The 20,541-nt window shown below is 56.1% G+C and overlaps 1 protein-coding gene across 1 annotated transcript in view; it reads right to left on the reverse strand.

Moving 5' to 3' along the window:
- The window catches only part of ADAMTSL3 (ADAMTS like 3), a 130,839-nt gene extending 111,265 nt beyond the window's left edge, over positions 1 to 19,574 (reverse strand). Inside the window, 2 exon segments of the mRNA XM_079764045.1 lie at positions 16,109 to 16,212; positions 19,400 to 19,574. Coding sequence (XP_079620171.1) covers positions 16,109 to 16,177 — 69 coding nt within the window. The 5' untranslated portion in view covers positions 16,178 to 16,212; positions 19,400 to 19,574.
- Between the last annotated feature and the right edge of the window lie 967 nt (positions 19,575 to 20,541).

Raw genomic sequence — 20,541 nt, forward strand, 5'->3', positions numbered from 1 at the left:
CCTTGACTGGAATCGAACCCTGGCTGGTGTGGCTCAGTGGGTAGAGCGTCGGCCTGCGGACCTAAGGGTCCCGGGTTCGATTCTGGTCAAGGGCATGTACCTGGGTTGCAGGCTCCTCCCTGGCCCGGGCCCTGGTCAGGGTGCGTGCAGAAGGCAACCCATCGATGTTTCTCTCTGTCTCTCCCTCTCTCTCCCACTCTCTAAAAATCAAGGGAAAATATCCTTTAAGAAAATAAAAAAATTAAATAAATACAAAAAAAACAAACAGCTTTATAAAAGAAAAAGATGCTGTTTTTGTAAGTGGCTCTCCACTGATTTTTTAAAAATATATTTTATTGATTTTTTACAGAGTGGAAGGGAGAGGGATAGAGAGTTAGAAACATCGATGAGAGAGAAACATCGATCAGCTGCCTCCTGCACACCCCCTACTGGGGATGAGCCCGCAACCAAGGTACATGCCCTTGACTGGAATCGAACCTGGGACCTTTGAGTCCACAGGCCGATGCTCCATCCACTGAGCCACACCGGCCAGGGCCATCCCACTCTTTCACAAGCGCTTTCGACACGTAGAATAAGAAAGGAGCCCCCAGTCCATTCGTGCCAGGAGGTCGTGACCTCGGTGACAAGACCAGACCAGAACAGTGAGAGGAAGAAACCGCCGCTCCATCTCACCCTGGAAATGAAGGCGGAATTCCCAAACAATATCACCCCCGTAAATCTCACCCCGCACGGAGAGGAGCCATCAGCGGCAGGACGAACCGATAAATCGCGGCGGGTTCATGCCCTGGAACACGATGGGGCGGTGGAAACGGGGGCCTCAATGCCTCCCAGCGACAGAGAGGAAATCCGGGCAGCAGAGCGATTTCATTCCGATGGAATCCCCGAAAAGCTGTCGCCACCTAGGATGCTATTTGGGATGCAGATTCAAGCCGATAAAGACAGCACCAGCCCAGCCCGGCCGGTGTGGCTCAGTGGTTGAGCGTCGACCCAGGAACCAGGAGGTCAGGGTTCGATTCCCGGTCAGGGCACATGCCCGGGTTGCGGGCTCCATCCCCAGCAGGGGGCGTGCAGGAGGCAGCCGATCTGTAATTCTCCCTCATCGTTGATGTTTCTGTCTCTCTCTCCCCATCTCCCTTCCTCTCTGAAATCAATAAAAATATATACACTGAGTGGCCAGATTATTATGATCTCTGAACGCATGACAATCTGGCCACTCAGTACACACACACACACACACACACACACACACACATATTAGAGGCCCAGTGCATGAATTCGTGCATGGGTGGGGTCCAGCCAGCCTGGCTAGGTCGACGCTCAACCACTGAGCCACACCGGCCGGGCTGGGCCGGTGCTGTCTTTATCGGCTTGAATCTGCATCCCAAATAGCATCCTAGGGGCGGTTGGCCGGCCTGCCTGCTGGTCGAACTCCTGGTCGAAGGGAGAATTTGCATATTAGCCTTTTATTCTATAGGATCTACACTGAGTGGGCAGATTATTATGCGTTCAGAGATCATCATCATCTGGCCACTCAGTGTATTTTTTAATAAAAGGAATAAATCCACATTTCCTCACCCGTTATAAACAACACCGTTTTGTAACGGAAGGAATAAACACAGCTCGCTTCTAAAAAAAAAAAAGCAAACATCCATAAGGAAAGTCATTCCATGACATCTGCTCTCCGGTGGAAAATGTGAGGAAGGCAGCCAAGCCGAGGGGGAGAGCAATTAGCGTTATTTCGATGCCGGAACCATCACGCCTCCTTGAACAATGAACAGACGCGGACTCGCTCCAGCCTTCGCCACCCCTGCTCTCCATCCACACACCAAGCACAGGCTTCCGGCTCCCACACCCCAGGCGGTGCTGGACTCCGGCCGAGGGTCCCCCACAAGGACAAGCAATTCTGGTGGGCGCCCTCGAGAGACCTAACATATTGGGGAAAGGAAGGGAAAAAGGGATGGGATGGAAGAAAGAGTAAAAATGAAAGAAGCCCGGCCAGTGGGGCTCAGTGGTTGAGCATCGACCTGTGAACCAGGAGGTCAGGGTTCGATTCCCGGTCAAGGGCACATGCCCGGCTTGTGGGCTCGATCCCCAGTAGGGGGCGTGCAGGAGGCAGCCGATACATGATTCGCTCTCATCATGGGATGTTTCTATCGCTCTCTCCCTCTCCCTTCCTCTCTGAAACCAAGAAAAATTATATTTAGCCGTAGGTGGCGTGGCTCAGTGGATAAAGCATCAGCCTGCAGACTGAGGGGTCCCAGGTTCGATTCCGGCCAAGGGCACATTCCCGGGGTTGCAGGCTGGATCCCCAGTAGGGGGCGTGCAGGAGGCAGCCGATCCATGATTTGCTCTCATCATGGATGTTTCTCTCTCTTTCCTTCCCCCTTCCTCTCTGAAATCAATAAAAAAATATATTAAAAAAAGAAAAAGAACAATTATATTTTTCTAAAAAAAAAGAAATAAAAGAAGTAAAGGAAGATGTGCCTATGGTAGCGACAGGGAGGGAGACTCAGCCAATAGCTACTGGCATGGAGCCCCCTGGTGGTCATCCTGAGACACCCACTGAGCTCCCGGAGCGTCTCTGGTCTGAGCACTGACCCGCGCTTGTTCTGAGGTCATGGGTAGGTCTCTTTGTGCTTCATGATCTTCGATGGTCTGTTTGCCTTGAGTTTTTACTTATTTTTACATTCTTAAACATTTTAAAAATCCTATCTCATAAAAGGCTAATATGCAAATAGGCCAATCGGCGGAACGACTGGTCGCTAGGATGCGCACTGACCCCCAGGGGACAGACGCTCAGTGCAGGAGCTGCCCCCTGGTGGTCAGTGTGCTCCCACTGCGGGGAGTGCCGCTCAGCCAGAAGCCGGGCTCAGGGCTGGCGAGCGCAGCGGCGGTGGCGGGAGCCTCTCCTGCCTCCGTGGCAGTCAGACATCCCCCATGGGCTCCCGGACTGTGAGAGGGCGCAGGCCAGGCTGAGGGACCCCCTGCCTCCCTCCCACGAGTGAACAAATTTCATGCACCGGGCCTCTAGTGAAATATAATTTTATTTAACTGTGACCTCCTGGTTCATAGGTCGACGCTCAACCACTGAGCCATGCCAGCTGGGCTTCTCCGTAATCCTGGATGGTCTGATGGTCCTGAGGTTTTTAAAGACATCTGGTCTACCCCATATTGTGCCATAGGGTAGCCTGCAACGGTCATGAGCCCACCCCCAGAGTCACGGGGTCAAAGAGGGACCCAGAGGCACATCCCACCAAGAAACACGGGGATCGTACAGGTGCGTGCACCACACAACAGGCCTTCCACACGCCCGATCAAAAACTGCGAACACACGGAACTCATACAACTTAACGAAAGGAAGATAAACGATCCCATCAAAAAATGGGCAAAGGACCTAAGCAGACACTTTGCGAAAGAGGACACACGGAAGGCCGAGAGACGCATGGAAACACGCTCAAAGTCACCCATCATCCGAGAGATGCAAATCAGAACGACAATGCGGTGCCATCTCACACCTGTCAGAATGGCTGCCATCAACACGTCAACACCCGACAAGCGCTGGCAAGGAGGCGGAGAAAAAGGAACCCTCGTGCCCTGCTGGTGGGAATGCAGACTGGTGCAGCCACTGTGGAGAACAGTATGGAGTTTCCTCAAAAAACTAAACATGGAACTCCCATTGGACCCAGGGACCCCACTCCTAGGAATCTATCCCAAGAAACCAGAAACACCCATCAGAAAGGACATATGCACCCCTATGTTCACAGCAGCACCATTCACCACAGCTAAAATTTGGAAACAGCCTAAGTGCCCGTCAGCAGATGAGTGGCTTAAAAAAACGGTGGTACATCTACACGATGGAATACTAGATGGAGCAACCCACAAGGTATCCTACCTAATAATAGACAAATATGCAAATTGACCATACCTTCGCTACACCCAAGCCACACCCACTGGCCAAGCCACGCCTACCAACCAATCAGGATGAGTATGCAAATTACCCCAACAAAGATGGCGGCTAATTTGCATATCAAGACAGCGTAGAAAGAAGCCAAGAGATGCTGAAGAGAGCAAAGCTGCGGAGAAGCAAGCAAGCCCGGGGGGGGGGGGAGAAGGGAGGAGCGGAGGCGGGGCCGGGGGAGAAGGAAGGAGAGCGGGGCAGGCTGGCGGAGAAGGCGGGCCGGGGGACAAGGGAGGAGAGCAGGCGGGGCGGGGTAGAGTGCAGCAGGGAACCCTATTGCAGGATTTTTCCTGCAACGGGAACGCTAGTAGAAGAACTAAACAACATCAAAGATGGAATTGGCACTTAAAGAACCCAGCCACAGTAGAATAGACTTTTTATTTTTCAAGTGTCCACCCCTTCCCCGCCCCGTGCCCCGGGCTTTCCTGGCTGTGACCGCTGCAGCTGCTAATGCATCCCCCAGGGTGTTCACAGTGTGGGCAGCACGGAGCTCCCCCAGAGCTGCGAGCAAGGAGCCTGCCCCAGCCCGGGCCCCCCCGCCCCCCAGTCGATGAAAAGGGGGCTTGGAGGGCGTCTGCTCACAGCCACTGGGCAAGGCCTGCGGAGTGAGCAAAAGTATAGGGGGCACAGGTCCCGGCTGCCTCCTGCACGCCCCCCACTGGGGATGGAGCCTGCAACCACGGCATGTGTGCTGACCTGGAACCGAACCCGGGACCCTTCAGTCCGCAGGCCGACGCTCTCTCCACTGAGCCACACCGGCCTGGGCTAGGGTCCCAGGTTTTTAGTTTTTTTTTAAAAATATATATTTTATTGATTTTTTACAGAGAGGAAGGGAGAGGGAGAGAGAGTGAGAAACATCGATGAGAGAGAAACATCGATCAGCTGCCTCCTGCACACCCCCTACTGGGGATGTGCCCGCAACCAAGGTGCATGCCCTTGACCGGAATCGAACCTGGGACCCTTCAGTCTGCGGACCGGCGCTCTATCCACTGAGCCACACCGGCCAGGGCTAGGGACCCAGGTTTGATTCCCAGTCAAGGGCACGGACCTCGGTTGCAGGTTCCCCAGCTGCGGGAGGGTCAGGTGCAGGAGGCAGCCAATCGATGTCTCTCTCAATATTGATGTTTCTCTCTCCCCTCCTCCTTCCTCCCTTCCACTGTCTCTAGAAATCAATGGGAAAACATCCTCAGGTGAAGATTAAAAAAAAAAACCACAAAAAAAACCTCCACAAAATGTCGCAACACAGAGGCACCCGTGTCCCCCCAGACACCGAGCCCTGAGATCCTGACCTGGGCCCTCCCCCCGCCCACTGGGGATCGAGCACGCAACCCGGGCATGTGCCCTTGACCGGGAATCGAACCCTGACCTCCTGGTTCCCAGGGCGACGCTCAGCCACGGAGCCACGCGTCCGTCAGAGAGCCCCCCACCGGGGAGGCGGGCTCCGGGGAGGAGGCTCTGGGTTCCAGGCGTGAAAGAAGCGTCTGCACGGATTCCGATGAACAGACAGGCGCCTCGGACCTACCTCCAAGCCCACACGTCTCCCCTTCTCTCTCCACACGAGGGAAGGATGGCCTCAGACATCGTCAAGCCCTGGCCAGTGTGGCTCAGTGGATAGAGCGTCGGCCTGCAGACGGAAGGGTCCCGGGATCAATTCCCAGTCAAGGGCACATGCCCGGGGTTGCGGGCTCAATCCCCAGTAGGGGGTGTGCAGGAGGCAGCCAATCCATGATTCTCTCTCATCATTGATGTTTCTATCTCTTTCTCCCTCTCCCTTCTTCTTTGAAATCAATAAAAATATATATATATATTTTAAAAGTTGTTGAAGGCCCTGGCTGGTGTGGCTCAGTGGATAGAGCGTCAGCCTGCAGACCGAAGCGTTCCGGGTTCGATTCCGGTCAAGGGCACGTACCTCAGTTACAGGCTCCTCCCTGGCCCGGGCCCTGGTCAGGGCGCGTGCAGGAGGCAATCCATCGATGTGTCTCTTTCACATCCATGTTTCTCTCTGTCTCCCTCTTCCTTCCACTCTCTCTAAAAATCAGTGGAAAAATATCCTCGGGTGAGGATTAACAAAAATAAATAAATAAATAAATAATAAATGAACACCCCCAAATCCTAACAACCGATAGAATTGAAGGTGATTCTCCCCCCGCCCCCCATTTTTGTCCTTTCCTATGAAGCTAGGGCAATGAGCTCCACCACGTGTTTATAATACATAAGTTTTATGTCTCTTTTTTAAATATACACTGAGTGGCCAGATTATTATGATCTCTGAATGCATAATAATCTGGCCACTCAGTGTGTGTATATATATGTGTGTGTGTGTGTGTGTGTGTGTGTGTGTGTGTATATATATATATATATATATATATATATATATATATATATGAGGCCTGGTACATGAATTCGTGCATGGGTGTGGTCCGGCCAGCCTGGCCAGGGGGAGGGGGAGGGGACATGGGTGGTTGGCTGGCTTGCCTGCTGGTCGAACTCCTGGTCGAGGGGCAATTTGCATATTAGCCTTTTATTATATAGGATATATACTGAGTGGCCTGATTATTATGCATTTAGAGATCAGAGTAATCTAGCCACTAGGTGTATTTTTTAATGTATTTTATTGATTTTAGAGAAGACGAGAGATGGAGAGAGAGATAGAAACATCAATGATGAGAGACAATCATTGATTGGCTGCCTCCTGCACACCCTCTCTTGAGGATCAAGCCTGCAACCCAGGCATGTGCCCTTGGCCGGAATCGAACCTGGGACCCTTCAGTCTGCAGGCAGACACTCTATCCACTGAACCAAAGCAGCTAGGGCAACTCTGTGTTTTTATTGACTTCAGAGAGGAAGGGAGAGGGAGAGAGAGAGAGAAACATCCATGATGAGAGGGAATCACGGATCGGCTGCCTCCTGCACGCCCCCCACTGGGGATGGAGCCCGCAACCCGGGCATGTGCCCTTGACCGGGAATCGAACCTGGGACCCCTCTGTCCGCAGGCCGACGCTCTATCCACTGAGCCACACCGGCCAGGGCAAGTTTTGTGATTTGAAATCAGGGGGAGGGGGAAACACAATGGAAATTTCAGGAGAGGGAGAGAGGGAAGGGAATTCAGAGTCCTTTCTGACAGCCAAGCCATTTTTATTCATCACACAGAGTACTTCCTCCTTGTTTTTCTAGGATTCTCCGGGAAAAGGCTCTGCCATGGCTAACTGCAGGCTGGGAGCCCGTGGAGGGGACGGGCCGGATGAACTCACACACACACACACACACACACACACACACACACACACACGCACGCACGCACACACACACTGGCCGGGCCGCTCTGAGCTGACGGATTCCAGAGAGTCATTGCATAAAATCCTTGGAGAGGAAAGTGCCTGATGCTGCCATGCTATTTATGGAAATTAGCATTTCTGTAAAAATAAACCCGGCGCAGTGACAACCGTAAGCCCTGCAATGTGGTTTCCATAAGCGGTGCGCTCCGCTCCGGGCTCCGGGCTCCGGGACCCGCGGGCCGGGGAGGGCCAGCGGCCTCCTCTCTCCCTTACAAAGCGAGGGCCTGGCCTGGGTGTTTCTGTTCTTGTGTCACTTCGTGTTTCTGTGTTTAACTGATGTCAGAGAGGAAGGGAGAGGGAGAGAGAGAGAGAAACATGAGTGATGAGTGGGAATCCTGGATCGGCTGCCTCCTGCACGCCCCCCACTGGGGACTGAGCCCACAACCCGGGCATGTGCCCCGACCGGGAATCAATCCCAGGACCCTTCAGTCCGCAGGCCGATGCTCAACCACTGAGCCACATTGGTTGGGTTCCTCTTGCGTCTTTTTAAAAATATATATATTTTATTGATTTTTTACAGAGAGGAAGGGAGAGGGATAGAGAGCTAGAAACATGGATGAGAGAGAAACATCGATCAGCTGCCTCCTGCACACCCCCTACTGGGGATGAGCCCGCAACCAAGGTACATGCCCTTGACCGGAATCGAACCCGGGACCCTTCAGTCCACAGGCCAACACTCTATCCACTGAGCCACACCGGCCAGGGCTCCTTTTTTATCTTTAACCTCTCATTTTCTCCTGGCTGCTTCCCATTGGAGGATATACTTTATATATCTGAATGTTCACTTGGCTTAAAAAACAAACAAACAAACCACCCTGGCCGGTGTGGCTCAGTGGATAGAGTGTTGGCCTGTGGACTGAAGGGTCCTGGGTTTGATTCCAGTCAAGGGCACATGCCTGGGTTGTGGGCCGATCTCCAGTAGGGGGCTGCAGGAGGCAGCCGATCCATTATTCTCTCTCATCATGGATGTTTCTCTCTCTCTCCCTTCCTCCCTGAAATCAATAAAAATACATTTTTAAAAACCAAAAAAAACACAAAAAGACACACCATGATCCTGTTTCTCCAACGGGTCATTCATTTCCTCTCCTTCAATGTCCACACCTTCCCCCCGGAAACTCCTCCTTCCAACACAACCAGCCAATTCCCAAGACCAGGGCCAATTTTCACCTTCGAGGGTCCTCTCAACCTGGTTCAAAACCTCAAGGGATTTTGCATTTTTCACCCTCTCTCTCTCTCTCCCCCCATTCCACGGATTCGCTTTCACTTTTCTACAATTTAAATATTTTATTTGCATAATTCATGGGCTAGGGGTCAACGCCTCTAGACACAGAATGTCAATCGATGACAATGAGCTCAACCCACTGTCCCTCGCTTAAACCTGTTCCGTGGACAGGCCGCAGCGGCAGGGGAGGTGCCACAGAACCTGGCTGGGGAGTTCTGTGGGAGGATCAGACGATACGGCCCGGCTGGGGTGGCTCCGTGGTTGAGCATCGACCTAGGAACCAGGAGGTCACGGTTCGATTCCCGGTCAGGGCACATGCCCGGGATGCGGGCTCGATCCCCAGTGTGGGGCGTGCAGGAGATGGCTGATCCATGATTCTCTCTCACCATGGATGTTTCTCTATCTCTCTCTCCCTTCCTCTCTGAAATCAATAATAATATATTTTTTAAATGTTTTAAGAAGATTTGGAGACCATGCATAGGAGAGTAAGGAGAGAAGCAGATAAAAAGGCTACCAAAAAATACCAAATAATAATAATCTTACCTAATAATAGTCAACCATGTAAATTGACCGTACCTCCGCTACACCCACAGCCATTCAGGAGTGAGTATGCAAATCAACCCAACAAAGATGGCGGATTAATTTGCATATGCAGGCGCGGAGCGGCTGGGAGGGGCAGGACGCCTGCTATGAGGGGAGGGGAGGCGTGGAGGGAGCTATAGGAGCGGTGCTCTGCCCAGGAGCGAGGACTTGCAGGCTCCCAGGTGGCCGGGAGCGAAGCCAGGTGAAGGAAGGCCTATTCTTGCACGAATATCGTGCAACAGGCCTCCAGTAATAATAATAACAACAATAATAATAATAACCAGGTCCTACCACAAATTAGTTGGTGGCATACGCAGCTCTCGTAAAAGGCCAATACAAGTGTTTTTGGCTCTCTAACCATTGTGCTGCGGGGCCCAACGCACTCAAGAGGAAATGGACGAAGATTACCTTCTCCCTCTCCATCTCTGAAATTAAGAAATATACATAAAAACAAAAAGAAAAGAGCTGGCTGGAGTGACCCCTGAAGGTTGGGATTAAGGTCTGTGGTGAGGGAAGTGGAAGACGTACCCCCAAGGGCAGAGCCAACACGAGGTAAGAGCTACGAATACCACGCCCTCTGCCAGGATGACAGCGACACCAGACAGAAATGCCACGGAGGCCAGACCACGGCGAAAGAACCACCTAAAACAACAACACTTCCAACACGAGACCAGGACCAAGGGAAGCACAGTCGCTGAGGCCAGACCGGCGGTCCTGGCCCTTAGGTGAGAGCCCACCTGTCTAATTATTTATTTGCTTTTATTTATTTACTAGAGGCCCGGTGCATGAAATTCAGCCCAGCCTGCACCCTCTCACAATCCAGGGCCGCTGGCTCCTAACTGCTCACCTGCCTGCCTGATCACCCCTAACTGCCCTCCCCTGCCAGCCTGGTGGCCCCTAACTGCCCCCCCTGCTGGCCTGGTTGACCCCAACTGCCCCCCCTGCTGGCCTGGTTGACCCCAACTGCCCCCCTCTCCCGGCCTGGTCACCCCACGCAGCCTGCCGTTCGGTTGTTACTGTGAGGGCGTCGTGACCAATTTGCATATTACCCTTTTATTAGTATAGAGTTTTATTTCAGAGAGGAAGGGAGAGGGAGAGGGAGAGGAAGAGGGAGAAGGAGAGAAACATCAAAGATGAGAGAGAACCATGGATCGGCTGCCTCCTGCACACCCCACACTGGGGATCGAGCCTGCAACCTGGGCATGTGCCCTGACCAGGAATCAAACCATGACCTCCTGGTTCATAGGTCTATGCTGAACCACTGAGCCACACTGGCCGGGCCCCTCACACGTGTATTAATGCTCTACCAGCCACCTCATGGCAGCACTAATAACACATGAGACATACTAAAGAACACCTTGGAAGACCCCCAAACCCCCAAATCCCCAGGAGGCTCAGGGAGCTAGCTGTGAGTCTGGGGAGGGCGACCAGGCCTGCAGAGGAGGGCAGTTAGGGAAGACCAGGCCTGCAGGGGAGGGCAGTTAGGGAAGACCAGGCCTGCAGGGGAGGACAGTTAGGGAAGACCAGGCCTGCAGAGGAGGGCAGTTAGGGAAGACCAGGCCTGCAGGGGAGGGCAGTTAGGGAAGACCAGGCCTGCAGGGGAGGGCAGTTAGGGAAGACCAGGCCTGCAGGGGAGGGCAGTTAGGGAAGACCAGGCCTGCAGAGGAGGGCAGTTAGGGAAGACCAGGCCTGCAGGGGAGGGCAGTTAGGGAAGACCAGGCCTGCAGAGGAGGGCAGTTAGGGAAGACCAGGCCTGCAGGGGAGGGCAGTTAGGGAAGACCAGCCCTGCAGGGGAGGGCAGTTAGGGAAGACCAGGCCTGCAGGGGAGGGCAGTTAGGGAAGACCAGGCCTGCAGGGGAGGGCAGTTAGGGAAGACCAGGCCTGCAGGGGAGGGCAGTTAGGGAAGACCAGGCCTGCAGGGGAGGGCAATTAGGGAAGACCAGGCCTGCAGGGGAGGGCAGTTAGGGAAGACCAGGCCTGCAGGGGAGGGCAATTAGGGAAGACCAGGCCTGCAGGGGAGGGCAATTAGGGAAGACCAGGCCTGCAGGGGAGGGCAGTTAGGGAAGACCAGGCCTGCAGAGGAGGGCAGTTAGGGAAGACCAGGCCTGCAGAGGAGGGCAGTTAGGGAAGACCAGGCCTGCAGGGGAGGGCAGTTAGGGAAGACCAGGCCTGCAGGGGAGGGCAGTTAGGGAAGACCAGGCCTGCAGAGGAGGGCAGTTAGGGAAGACCAGGCCTGCAGGGGAGGGCAGTTAGGGAAGACCAGGCCTGCAGGGGAGGGCAGTTAGGGAAGACCAGGCCTGCAGAGGAGGGCAGTTAGGGAAGACCAGGCCTGCAGAGGAGGGCAGTTAGGGAAGACCAGGCCTGCAGGGGAGGGCAGTTAGGGAAGACCAGGCCTGCAGGGGAGGGCAGTTAGGGAAGACCAGGCCTGCAGGGGAGGGCAATTAGGGAAGACCAGGCCTGCAGGGGAGGGCAGTTAGGGAAGACCAGGCCTGCAGGGGAGGGCAATTAGGGAAGACCAGGCCTGCAGGGGAGGGCAATTAGGGAAGACCAGGCCTGCAGGGGAGGGCAGTTAGGGAAGACCAGGCCTGCAGAGGAGGGCAGTTAGGGAAGACCAGGCCTGCAGAGGAGGGCAGTTAGGGAAGACCAGGCCTGCAGGGGAGGGCAGTTAGGGAAGACCAGGCCTGCAGGGGAGGGCAGTTAGGGAAGACCAGGCCTGCAGAGGAGGGCAGTTAGGGAAGACCAGGCCTGCAGGGGAGGGCAGTTAGGGAAGACCAGGCCTGCAGGGGAGGGCAGTTAGGGAAGACCAGGCCTGCAGAGGAGGGCAGTTAGGGAAGACCAGGCCTGCAGGGGAGGGCAGTTAGGGAAGACCAGGCCTGCAGGGGAGGGCAGTCCCTAAGGACATAACCCAGTGTCCAGCCCATGGGCAGGGCCCAAGGTGGGCCCTTCCTGGCCGTTCCCGCCCACACCTGCAGGCCCCGCCCCCAGAAGATCAGGCCCCGTCCCCTCTCCTGGATTGATGCCTCTCCAGTGCCCCCTGCAGCTTCGCAGAGGAATTACAGGTGATTCCTCATGAGCGCCCTCTAGAGGTTCCCAGTGGAACAACAGGCCGTTCAGAGCGGGAATGTGTACTATCCCCTCATTAGGAGCTAGACCCCGGTTTTATGTGGTTTTATTGGTTACCTTTTCTCACGTCACAATGGTTTAATTGCTCCAAGCAATTCTATGAGGTAGATAGCCCCTCCCCGCTACAGATGTGGAAAAGTGAGGCGCAGAGAGGGGTGGGTGACAGGCCGAGAAGGGGTGGGGGCTGGGAGTGGAACCATGGGCACTGTGGGTGATGAAGACCCTGGCCTGGGACTGAAGGGTCCCGGGTTCGATTCCCGGTCCAGGGCACATGCCCGGGTTGCAGGCTCCATCCCCAGTGTGGGGCATGCAGGAGGCGGCCCATCGATGATTCTCTCTCATCATGGATGTTTCTCTCTCACTCTCCCTCTCCCTTCTTCTCTGAGATCAATAAAAAAAAAAATATTTTTTAAAAAAAGACGGCAGGCCTGGCCTCTCCTTTTACGACCTTCTGTGCACACGCCCCGTACATGGAAGCCCACAGACATGGAAAAATCCAGAAGAGTTATGAGTGACTCAAGCTGGGCAGACACTGCCTTTGGCCAACAGTCAACAGACTGCCTCACAGCACGTTTTTATTTTATTTACTTTTATTTTTTTTTAAGTCTTTTTGGTTAATCCTCACCCGAGGATATTTTTCCATTAATTTTTAGGGAGAGTACAAGACAGAGGGAAAGACAGAGAGAAACATCGATGTGAGAGAAGCACATGGATGGGTTGCCTCCTGCACACGCCCCAACCAGGGTCCGGGCCGGGGAGGAACCTGCCACCGAGGTACACGCCCTTGACCGGAATCGGACCCAGAATCTGCAGGCCGATGATCTCTCTATCCACTGAGCCAAACTGGGAAGACTAAAATATTTTTAAATTTATTTCAGAGAGGAAGACAGAGGGAGATAGAAACACCCATGATGAGAGAGAATCACGGATCGGCTGCCTCCTGCACACCCCACGCTGGGGACCGAGCCCGCAACCCGGGCCTGTGCCCTGACCGGGAATCGAACCGTGACCTCCTGGTTCATAGGTCAATGCTCAGGCACTGAGCCCCACCGGTCGGGTTAGAAGGTATCTGTTGAAATAGGATCGTGGAGAAGCACGGATCATAGGTGACGAGGACAGAAAACATGGACATCGCTAAGCAGCTCACATGAGCCCCAGGAATCAGATGGGAGCTGCAGGAGGCTGGGACACAGAGTCCCAGGGGCTGAGAGGTGTGATTGGCACACCCAGGGCATCTCCGTTCGCGTGTTCATGCTCCCTTCATGGACCTTAAAGCTCCTCCTACGTGCCAGGCCCTTTGCTAGACACTGAGGGTACACAGGCCACCGAGCCAAGTGCCCGAAAATTACGTCCAACGCAGGTGGCTTCCTGGTTCCAATTCATACAAGACTCCGTGTGGGCTAGCCTGTTCTATTCACACATGACACGTATGGGCTAGCCTGTTCTATTCACACAGGACACGTATGGGCTAGCCTGTTCTATTCACACAGGACACGTATGGGCTAGCCTGTTCTATTCACACAGGACACGTATGGGCTAGCCTGTTCCATTCACACATGACTCGTATGGGCTAGCCTGTTCTATTCACACGTGACACGTATGGGCTAGCCTGTTCTATTCACACAGGACACGTATGGGCTAGCCTGTTCTATTCACACAGGACACGTATGGGCTAGCCTGTTCCATTCACACAGGACACGTATGGGCTAGCCTGTTCTATTCACACAGGACACGTATGGGCTAGCCTGTTCTATTCACACAGGACACATATGGGCTAGCCTGTTCTATTCACACAGGACACGTATGGGCTAGCCTGTTCTATTCACACAGGACACGTATGGGCTAGCCTGTTCTATTCACACAGGACACGTATGGGCTAGCCTGTTCTATTCACACAGGACACGTATGGGCTAGCCTGTTCTATTCACACAGGACACGTATGGGCTAGCCTGTTCTATTCACACAGGACACGTATGGGCTAGCCTGTTCTATTCACACAGGACACGTATGGGCTAGCCTGTTCTATTCACACAGGACACGTATGGGCTAGCCTGTTCCATTCACACGTGACTCGTATGGGCTAGCCTGTTCTATTCACACGTGACACGTATGGGCTAGCCTGTTCTATTCACACAGGACACGTATGGGCTAGCCTGTTCTATTCACACAGGACACGTATGGGCTAGCCTGTTCCATTCACACAGGACACGTATGGGCTAGCCTGTTCTATTCACACAGGACACGTATGGGCTAGCCTGTTCCATTCACACAGGACACGTATGGGCTAGCCTGTTCTATTCACACAGGACACGTATGGGCTAGCCTGTTCCATTCACACATGACACGTATGGGCTAGCCTGTTCTATTCACACAGGACACGTATGGGCTAGCCTGCTCCATTCACACAGGACACGTATGGGCTAGCCTGCTCCATTCACACAGGACACGTATGGGCTAGCCTGTTCTATTCACACAGGACACGTATGGGCTAGCCTGTTCTATTCACACAGGACACGTATGGGCTAGCCTGTTCTATTCACACAGGACACGTATGGGCTAGCCTGCTCCATTCACACAGGACACATATGGGCTAGCCTGCTCCATTCACACAGGACACGTATGGGCCAGCCTGTTCTATTCACACAGGACACATATGGGCTAGCCTGTTCTATTCACACGGGACACGTATGGGCTAGCCTGCTCCATTCACACGGGACACGTATGGGCTAGCCTGTTCCATTCACACATGACTCGTATGGGCTAGCCTGCTCCATTCACACAGGACACGTATGGGCTAGCCTGCTCCATTCACACAGGACACGTATGGGCTAGCCTGTTCCATTCACACAGGACACGTATGGGCTAGCCTGTTCTATTCACACAGGACACATATGGGCTAGCCTGTTCCATTCACACATGACTCGTATGGGCTAGCCTGCTCCATTCACACAGGACCCGTATGGGCTAGCCTGCTCCATTCACACAGGACACGTATGGGCTAGCCTGTTCCATTCACACAGGACACGTATGGGCTAGCCTGTTCTATTCACACAGGACACATATGGGCTAGCCTGTTCTATTCACACATGACACGTATGGGCTAGCCTGTTCTATTCACATAGGACACGTATGGGCTAGCCTGCTCCATTCACACAGGACACGTATGGGCTAGCCTGTTCTATTCACATAGGACACGTATGGGCTAGCCTGTTCTATTCACATAGGACACGTATGGACTAGCCTGTTCTATTCACACATGACACGTATGGGCTAGCCTGTTCTATTCACATAGGACACGTATGGGCTAGCCTGCTCCATTCACACGGGACACGTATGGGCTAGCCTGTTCTATTCACATAGGACACGTATGGGCTAGCCTGCTCCATTCACACAAGATGCCGTGTGGGCTAGCAGCAACCCTCAGGACACAACACTGACTCAGGTGTGTGTGTCCTCTACCTTCAGATCTGACCCTCGCTAGGCCACAAACACATCTGTCTGCCTCTCAATGCTTTACAAACGAGGGGATCTCATGGGCAACCCGATGGCCCAGCTCCCTGGAGAAATCGGAAAATCTGGCAGCCACGGGCCTGCGCCCCCACGTGGCCACTGTCTCCACCACGCTCTCCTGTCGCGCAGGCCATGCTAGCGTCACGGTGAAGGCCGGTGGGGGGAGGGGGGCGCTGGAGAGGGTCAATGGGGGGGAAAAAGGAAATCTGTAATCCTTTCAACAATAAAGATTTATTAAACACACACACACAGACACAAATCACAGCCCATCGGAGGTGACGGAGAACGATGCTCGTACGGAAACCGAGGCCATGCCCCCCCCACCCCCCCACCCCCCGCCCCCCGCCCCCCGCTTCCTCTCCCCTCCCTGGTACCTACCTGCAGGAGCGCCGAGTGCCTGAAGACCATCCACCCCAGCAGCCACCAGGGGCTCGTCCAGGAAGCCATGGGGGCCGGCGTCCCGCGGGGGTCTCACGGGGAGCCTACGGAAGAGGAAATGGTTGGTTTCCAACAGGCTCTGGCCCTGGGTCCCGCTCCCCCGACGTAACAGACCCACCAGAGGGAGGCTGGCGAGGTCTGTGTGGGTCCAGGATGGGGCTGCCTTTCTCTCTCTCTCTTTTTTTTAATGGTTCGGAAGTTCTCTGTTTTATTTACTGACTAGTGGCCCGGTGCACGAAATCCGTGCACATTAAAAGGGAGTTAATTAGAAGAAATATTGTATTGTATTGTATTGTATCAAAGAAACATATTTTTATTGATTTCAGAGAGAAAGAGAGAGGGAGAGAGAGAGATAGAAACATCAGTGATGAGAGAGAATCATTGATCGGCTGCCTCCTGCACGCCCCACACTGGGAATCGAGCCCACAACCCAGGCATATGCCCCTGACTAGGAATCGAACCATGACCTCCTGGTTCATAGGTCGACATTCAACCACTGAGCCACGCTGGCTAGGCGAGAAGAAATATTTTAATATTGCTATTTGCACTTTCTTTATAATAGAAGTGTCAGAGGTGAAAGAAGATTAGTAAAATGTATATGAAAGTCTCCGTCCTGTCAGAGTCTGGGGCGCGCCGCGGGATGCAGAGTCAAGTCCCCGCCCACCCGTGTGCGCCTCGAAATCCTGCGAGACCCAGGCCCAGCCGGCCCCACACCCGTCAAGCCCCTCAGGACGGGGGGCGCGGCCTCCAGTGCCCCCGGCCCAGCCTCAGGTCTCCTGGCCAGGTGCGAGGGTGCAAGGGTGCGACGGCCATTTGCATATTAGTTCCTTATTATATAGGATTGATAATACACTAGAGGCCCGGTGCATGAAATTTCGTGCACTGGGGGTGGGGCCCCTCAGCCTAGCCCAGTGGTCGGCAAACTCGTTAGTCCACAGAGCCAAATATCAACAGGACAACGATGGACATTTCTTTGGAGAGCCAAATTTTTTAAACTTAAACTTCTCCTAACGCAACTTCTTCAACATAGACTCGCCCAGGCCGTGGTGTTTTGTGGAAGAGCCACACTCAAGGGGCCAAAGAGCCGCATGTGGCTCGCGCGCCACAGTTGGCCGACCACGGGCCTCGCCTACACCCTCGCTCAGTCCAGGACCCCAGCTCCTGACCGCCCGCCTGCAGCAGAGGCTCGAGAGGCTCCTGCCACTGCCAATGCGCTCACCGGGAGAGCCCGGCTTCTGGCTGAGTGGCGCTCCCCCTGTGGGAGCGCACTGACCACCAGGGGGAAGCTCCTGCATTGAGAGTCTGCCCCCTGGTGGCCAGTGTGCGTCATAGCAACCGGTCGTTCTGCCGCTCGGTCGATTTGCATATTAGCCTTTTATTACATAGGATTTGTATTGATTTCAGAGAGGAAGGGAGCGGGAAAGAGAGAGAGACACATCAATCATGAGAGAGAATCATGGGTTGGCTGCCTCCTGCCCACGCCTACTGGGGATGGAGCCTACAACCCAGGCACGTGCCCTGACTGGGCATCGAACCCGGGAGCCTTCAGTCCGCAGGCCGACGCTCTATCCACTGAGCCACACCGGCCAGGATCTCTCTCAGATGCGCCCTCATCATGTCAGAGGGGCAGCTGGGCCTCCCTCCCGTGTGCCGCCAGCGCCCGCTGCCTTCCAGAAGCCCGGGCGTCTACGCACCAGCCTCTTTCCAGCTCAGCCGTCAGCAGCGGGTGTGGCCGCTGGCAACCGGCTCAGGAAGCCCACTTGGAGCCAAGGGGGAGGGCACCTGCCAGCTCCCTGCTGCTTCAGGCAGAAAGGAGTTTCAGGCAGCCCCGGCCGGTGTGGTTCAGCGGATAGAGCGTCCGGCTGTGGGCCCAAGGGCCCGGGGTTCGATTCCCGTCAAGGGCACGTACCGAGGTTGCAGGATCCTCCCTGGCCTGGGCCCTGGTCAGGACTCCTGCAGGAGGCAATCCATCGATGTCTTTCTCACATCCATGTTTCTCTCTGTCTTCCCCCTCTCCCTTCCACTCTCCCTAAAAAAAAATCAATGGAGTCCTAACCGGTTTGGTTCAGTGGATAGAGCGTCGGCCTGCGGACTGGAGTCCCAGGTTCGATTCAGGCCAAGGGCATGTACCTGGGTTGTGGGCACATCCCCAGTAGGGGGTGTGCAGGAGGCAGCTGATGTATGTTTCTCTCTCATTGATGTTTCTGACTCTCTCCTTTCCTCTCTGTAAAAAATCAATAAAATATATATATATATATATATTTTTTTTAAATCAATGGAAAAATATCCTCAGGTGAGGATTCACACACACACACACACACACACACACACACACACACACACACACAACGCGTCTCAGGCCAAGGAAGCCAGCCCAGAGAGGGGTAGGCACCTGCCCAAGGTTGCACAGCAAGAGAGCGGCTACCTCCAGGGCTGGAATGCAAGTGTTTGAAGGTTCCAGACTTCCCCGCCAGGGCGACAGGGAGCCCCAAGCTGCAGCCAGAGAAGCAGGGAGGGCGAGCCGGCGGGGCCCTGCGCCCCCAGGAGGGTGCCTGGGGTTACTCCAGAGCCTCCCGCGCAGTCACAGCCGCCTGGGCCGGAGCGGAGGCTGGAGAAGCCGCAGCCAACTCGCCTCGCCGCTTGGCCCCGCGGGCGGCTTGGCCGAGCCGGGGTCCGGGGGCGGGCCGGTGGCTCCGCTCCATCTGGAGAACGCATTACGGGCCCGGCCTAATGCGATCCGCAAATGTGCTGCCGCTTCCGACCCGGCCCGGCCCGGGGCGGCGGCTCCCGGCTGCAGGGAGGGGGCCAGGCCGGGGACCGCGCGCCCCTCACCGGCTCGCTGGCCCCTTCGCCCCGGGCGCACGGCCTCGGCTCCCCGCGCGCCCCACCCCGCGCCCCGGCCCTTTAGGCGCTCGCGACCCGCGCGGCCAACCTGCGGGACCTTCCGGCTGCCTCCCGCCCGTTTTACCTGGACCCCCCAAAGCTGAAAGTCCCCCCCAAATCACTCCAGAGGCCGCTCCGCCCGCGCAGAGCCTGAGACGTCCCTCTCCGCATCCTCCCGGCCCGAGGAGGGTGTTTTTTTTTTTGGGGGGGGGGGTACTCATTAACATAAATATTTATTTTAAAAGTTTGAATTGTCAAATGTGTCTAAAGTGTCCGCAGCCTCTGAGAGACCCGCCCCGTCTTACCCGCTGGGGGACCCCCCCGGCCCCCCCCGCGCCCAGCACCCACCTGGCGCCGCGGATGCGTCCGGAACAGGCAGCCTGGACGGCGCGGGCTAGACGCGCGCTGGGGACGGGCGGCGGGCGGCCCCGCGGACACCGGGTGCGGACCCGGCCGGACCTTCCCCGACGCCGGACCTCCAGCCGCCGCGCCGCCGCCGCCGGGAAGCGAACTGGGGCCGAGACGGGCCGCCCCGCCTCCCCGCCCCCTCGGGGCGCGCGGCGCGGCGCTGGCGGGGACCCAGGGCGCAGGGCGCAGGGCGCGCGCGGCCACCTGCACCGCCGGCAAGTGCACGGCGCGCCCCGCGGGGTCGTCGGCGGGAAGGCACCGGAGGGGCCCGGCCGGGCGCTCGCAGACGCGGCTGGATCGCGCCTCCGCCCGCTTCCTGGAAGCCACTCCTCGCCGGGCCGGCCGCCAGGCGCGGTGCCAGAGCCGGATCGCCGCCGCCGCCGCCGGCGGGTGCGCTGGGGAGAGGCAGGCGGCCGTGCGAGCCAGCCGGGCGCCCCGCCTCCGTCGGAGCCGGAGTGGGGATGCTGCCCGCCCCCCCCACCGCCCTCCCCGGCCTCCAGCCCCCGCAGGCCCCCTCCGCCCGGGCGCCGGCTCCGCTCAGTCAGCCCAGCGACCACAGGACGCTTGCCCGGAACCGCTGGCTCCGTCCACGCTCAGGCGCTCCGGGGCCAGGCGTGACCGAAGCCGGAGACCAGCGCCCCTCCGGGCGCAGCGCCCGGCGCAGGGGCCGCGGGACTCCAGAGAGCTCGCCGCCCGCCTGCATCTGGCTGCCCGGGACCGGGAGCCGCGGAGTAGGGCCACCTCTTAGCCTGGGACCGGGAGCCACCGCGTTTGAGCCGAGCTGGGTTGCGTAACAGCTCGGCAGCTGCCCCCATAGTGATTTGGGGTGGGAATGGTGGTGGTCTGACCTGACAACCGAGGGGTCCGGCCGCCTGTTCCTCCCTGAGCCGATGCGGCAGAGACAGGGTGGCATCGTCTGTGAGCGCTGATTCCAATCCCGCCGGCAGCGTGGGGAGCAGCAGGTCACCCACAAGCATCTGCTCTGCCCCCACCATAGGCGGCTGCTTACACTGGGGAGGAGGACAGAGATGACCTGGGAAGGAGGCAAAGGGTGCCAGATGGGCAATTCACAGGCAATGCGG

The sequence above is a fragment of the Cnephaeus nilssonii genome, assembly GCF_951640355.1.
Source record: "Cnephaeus nilssonii genome assembly, chromosome: 24".
In the NCBI taxonomy this organism is placed as follows: Eukaryota; Metazoa; Chordata; class Mammalia; order Chiroptera; family Vespertilionidae; genus Cnephaeus; species Cnephaeus nilssonii.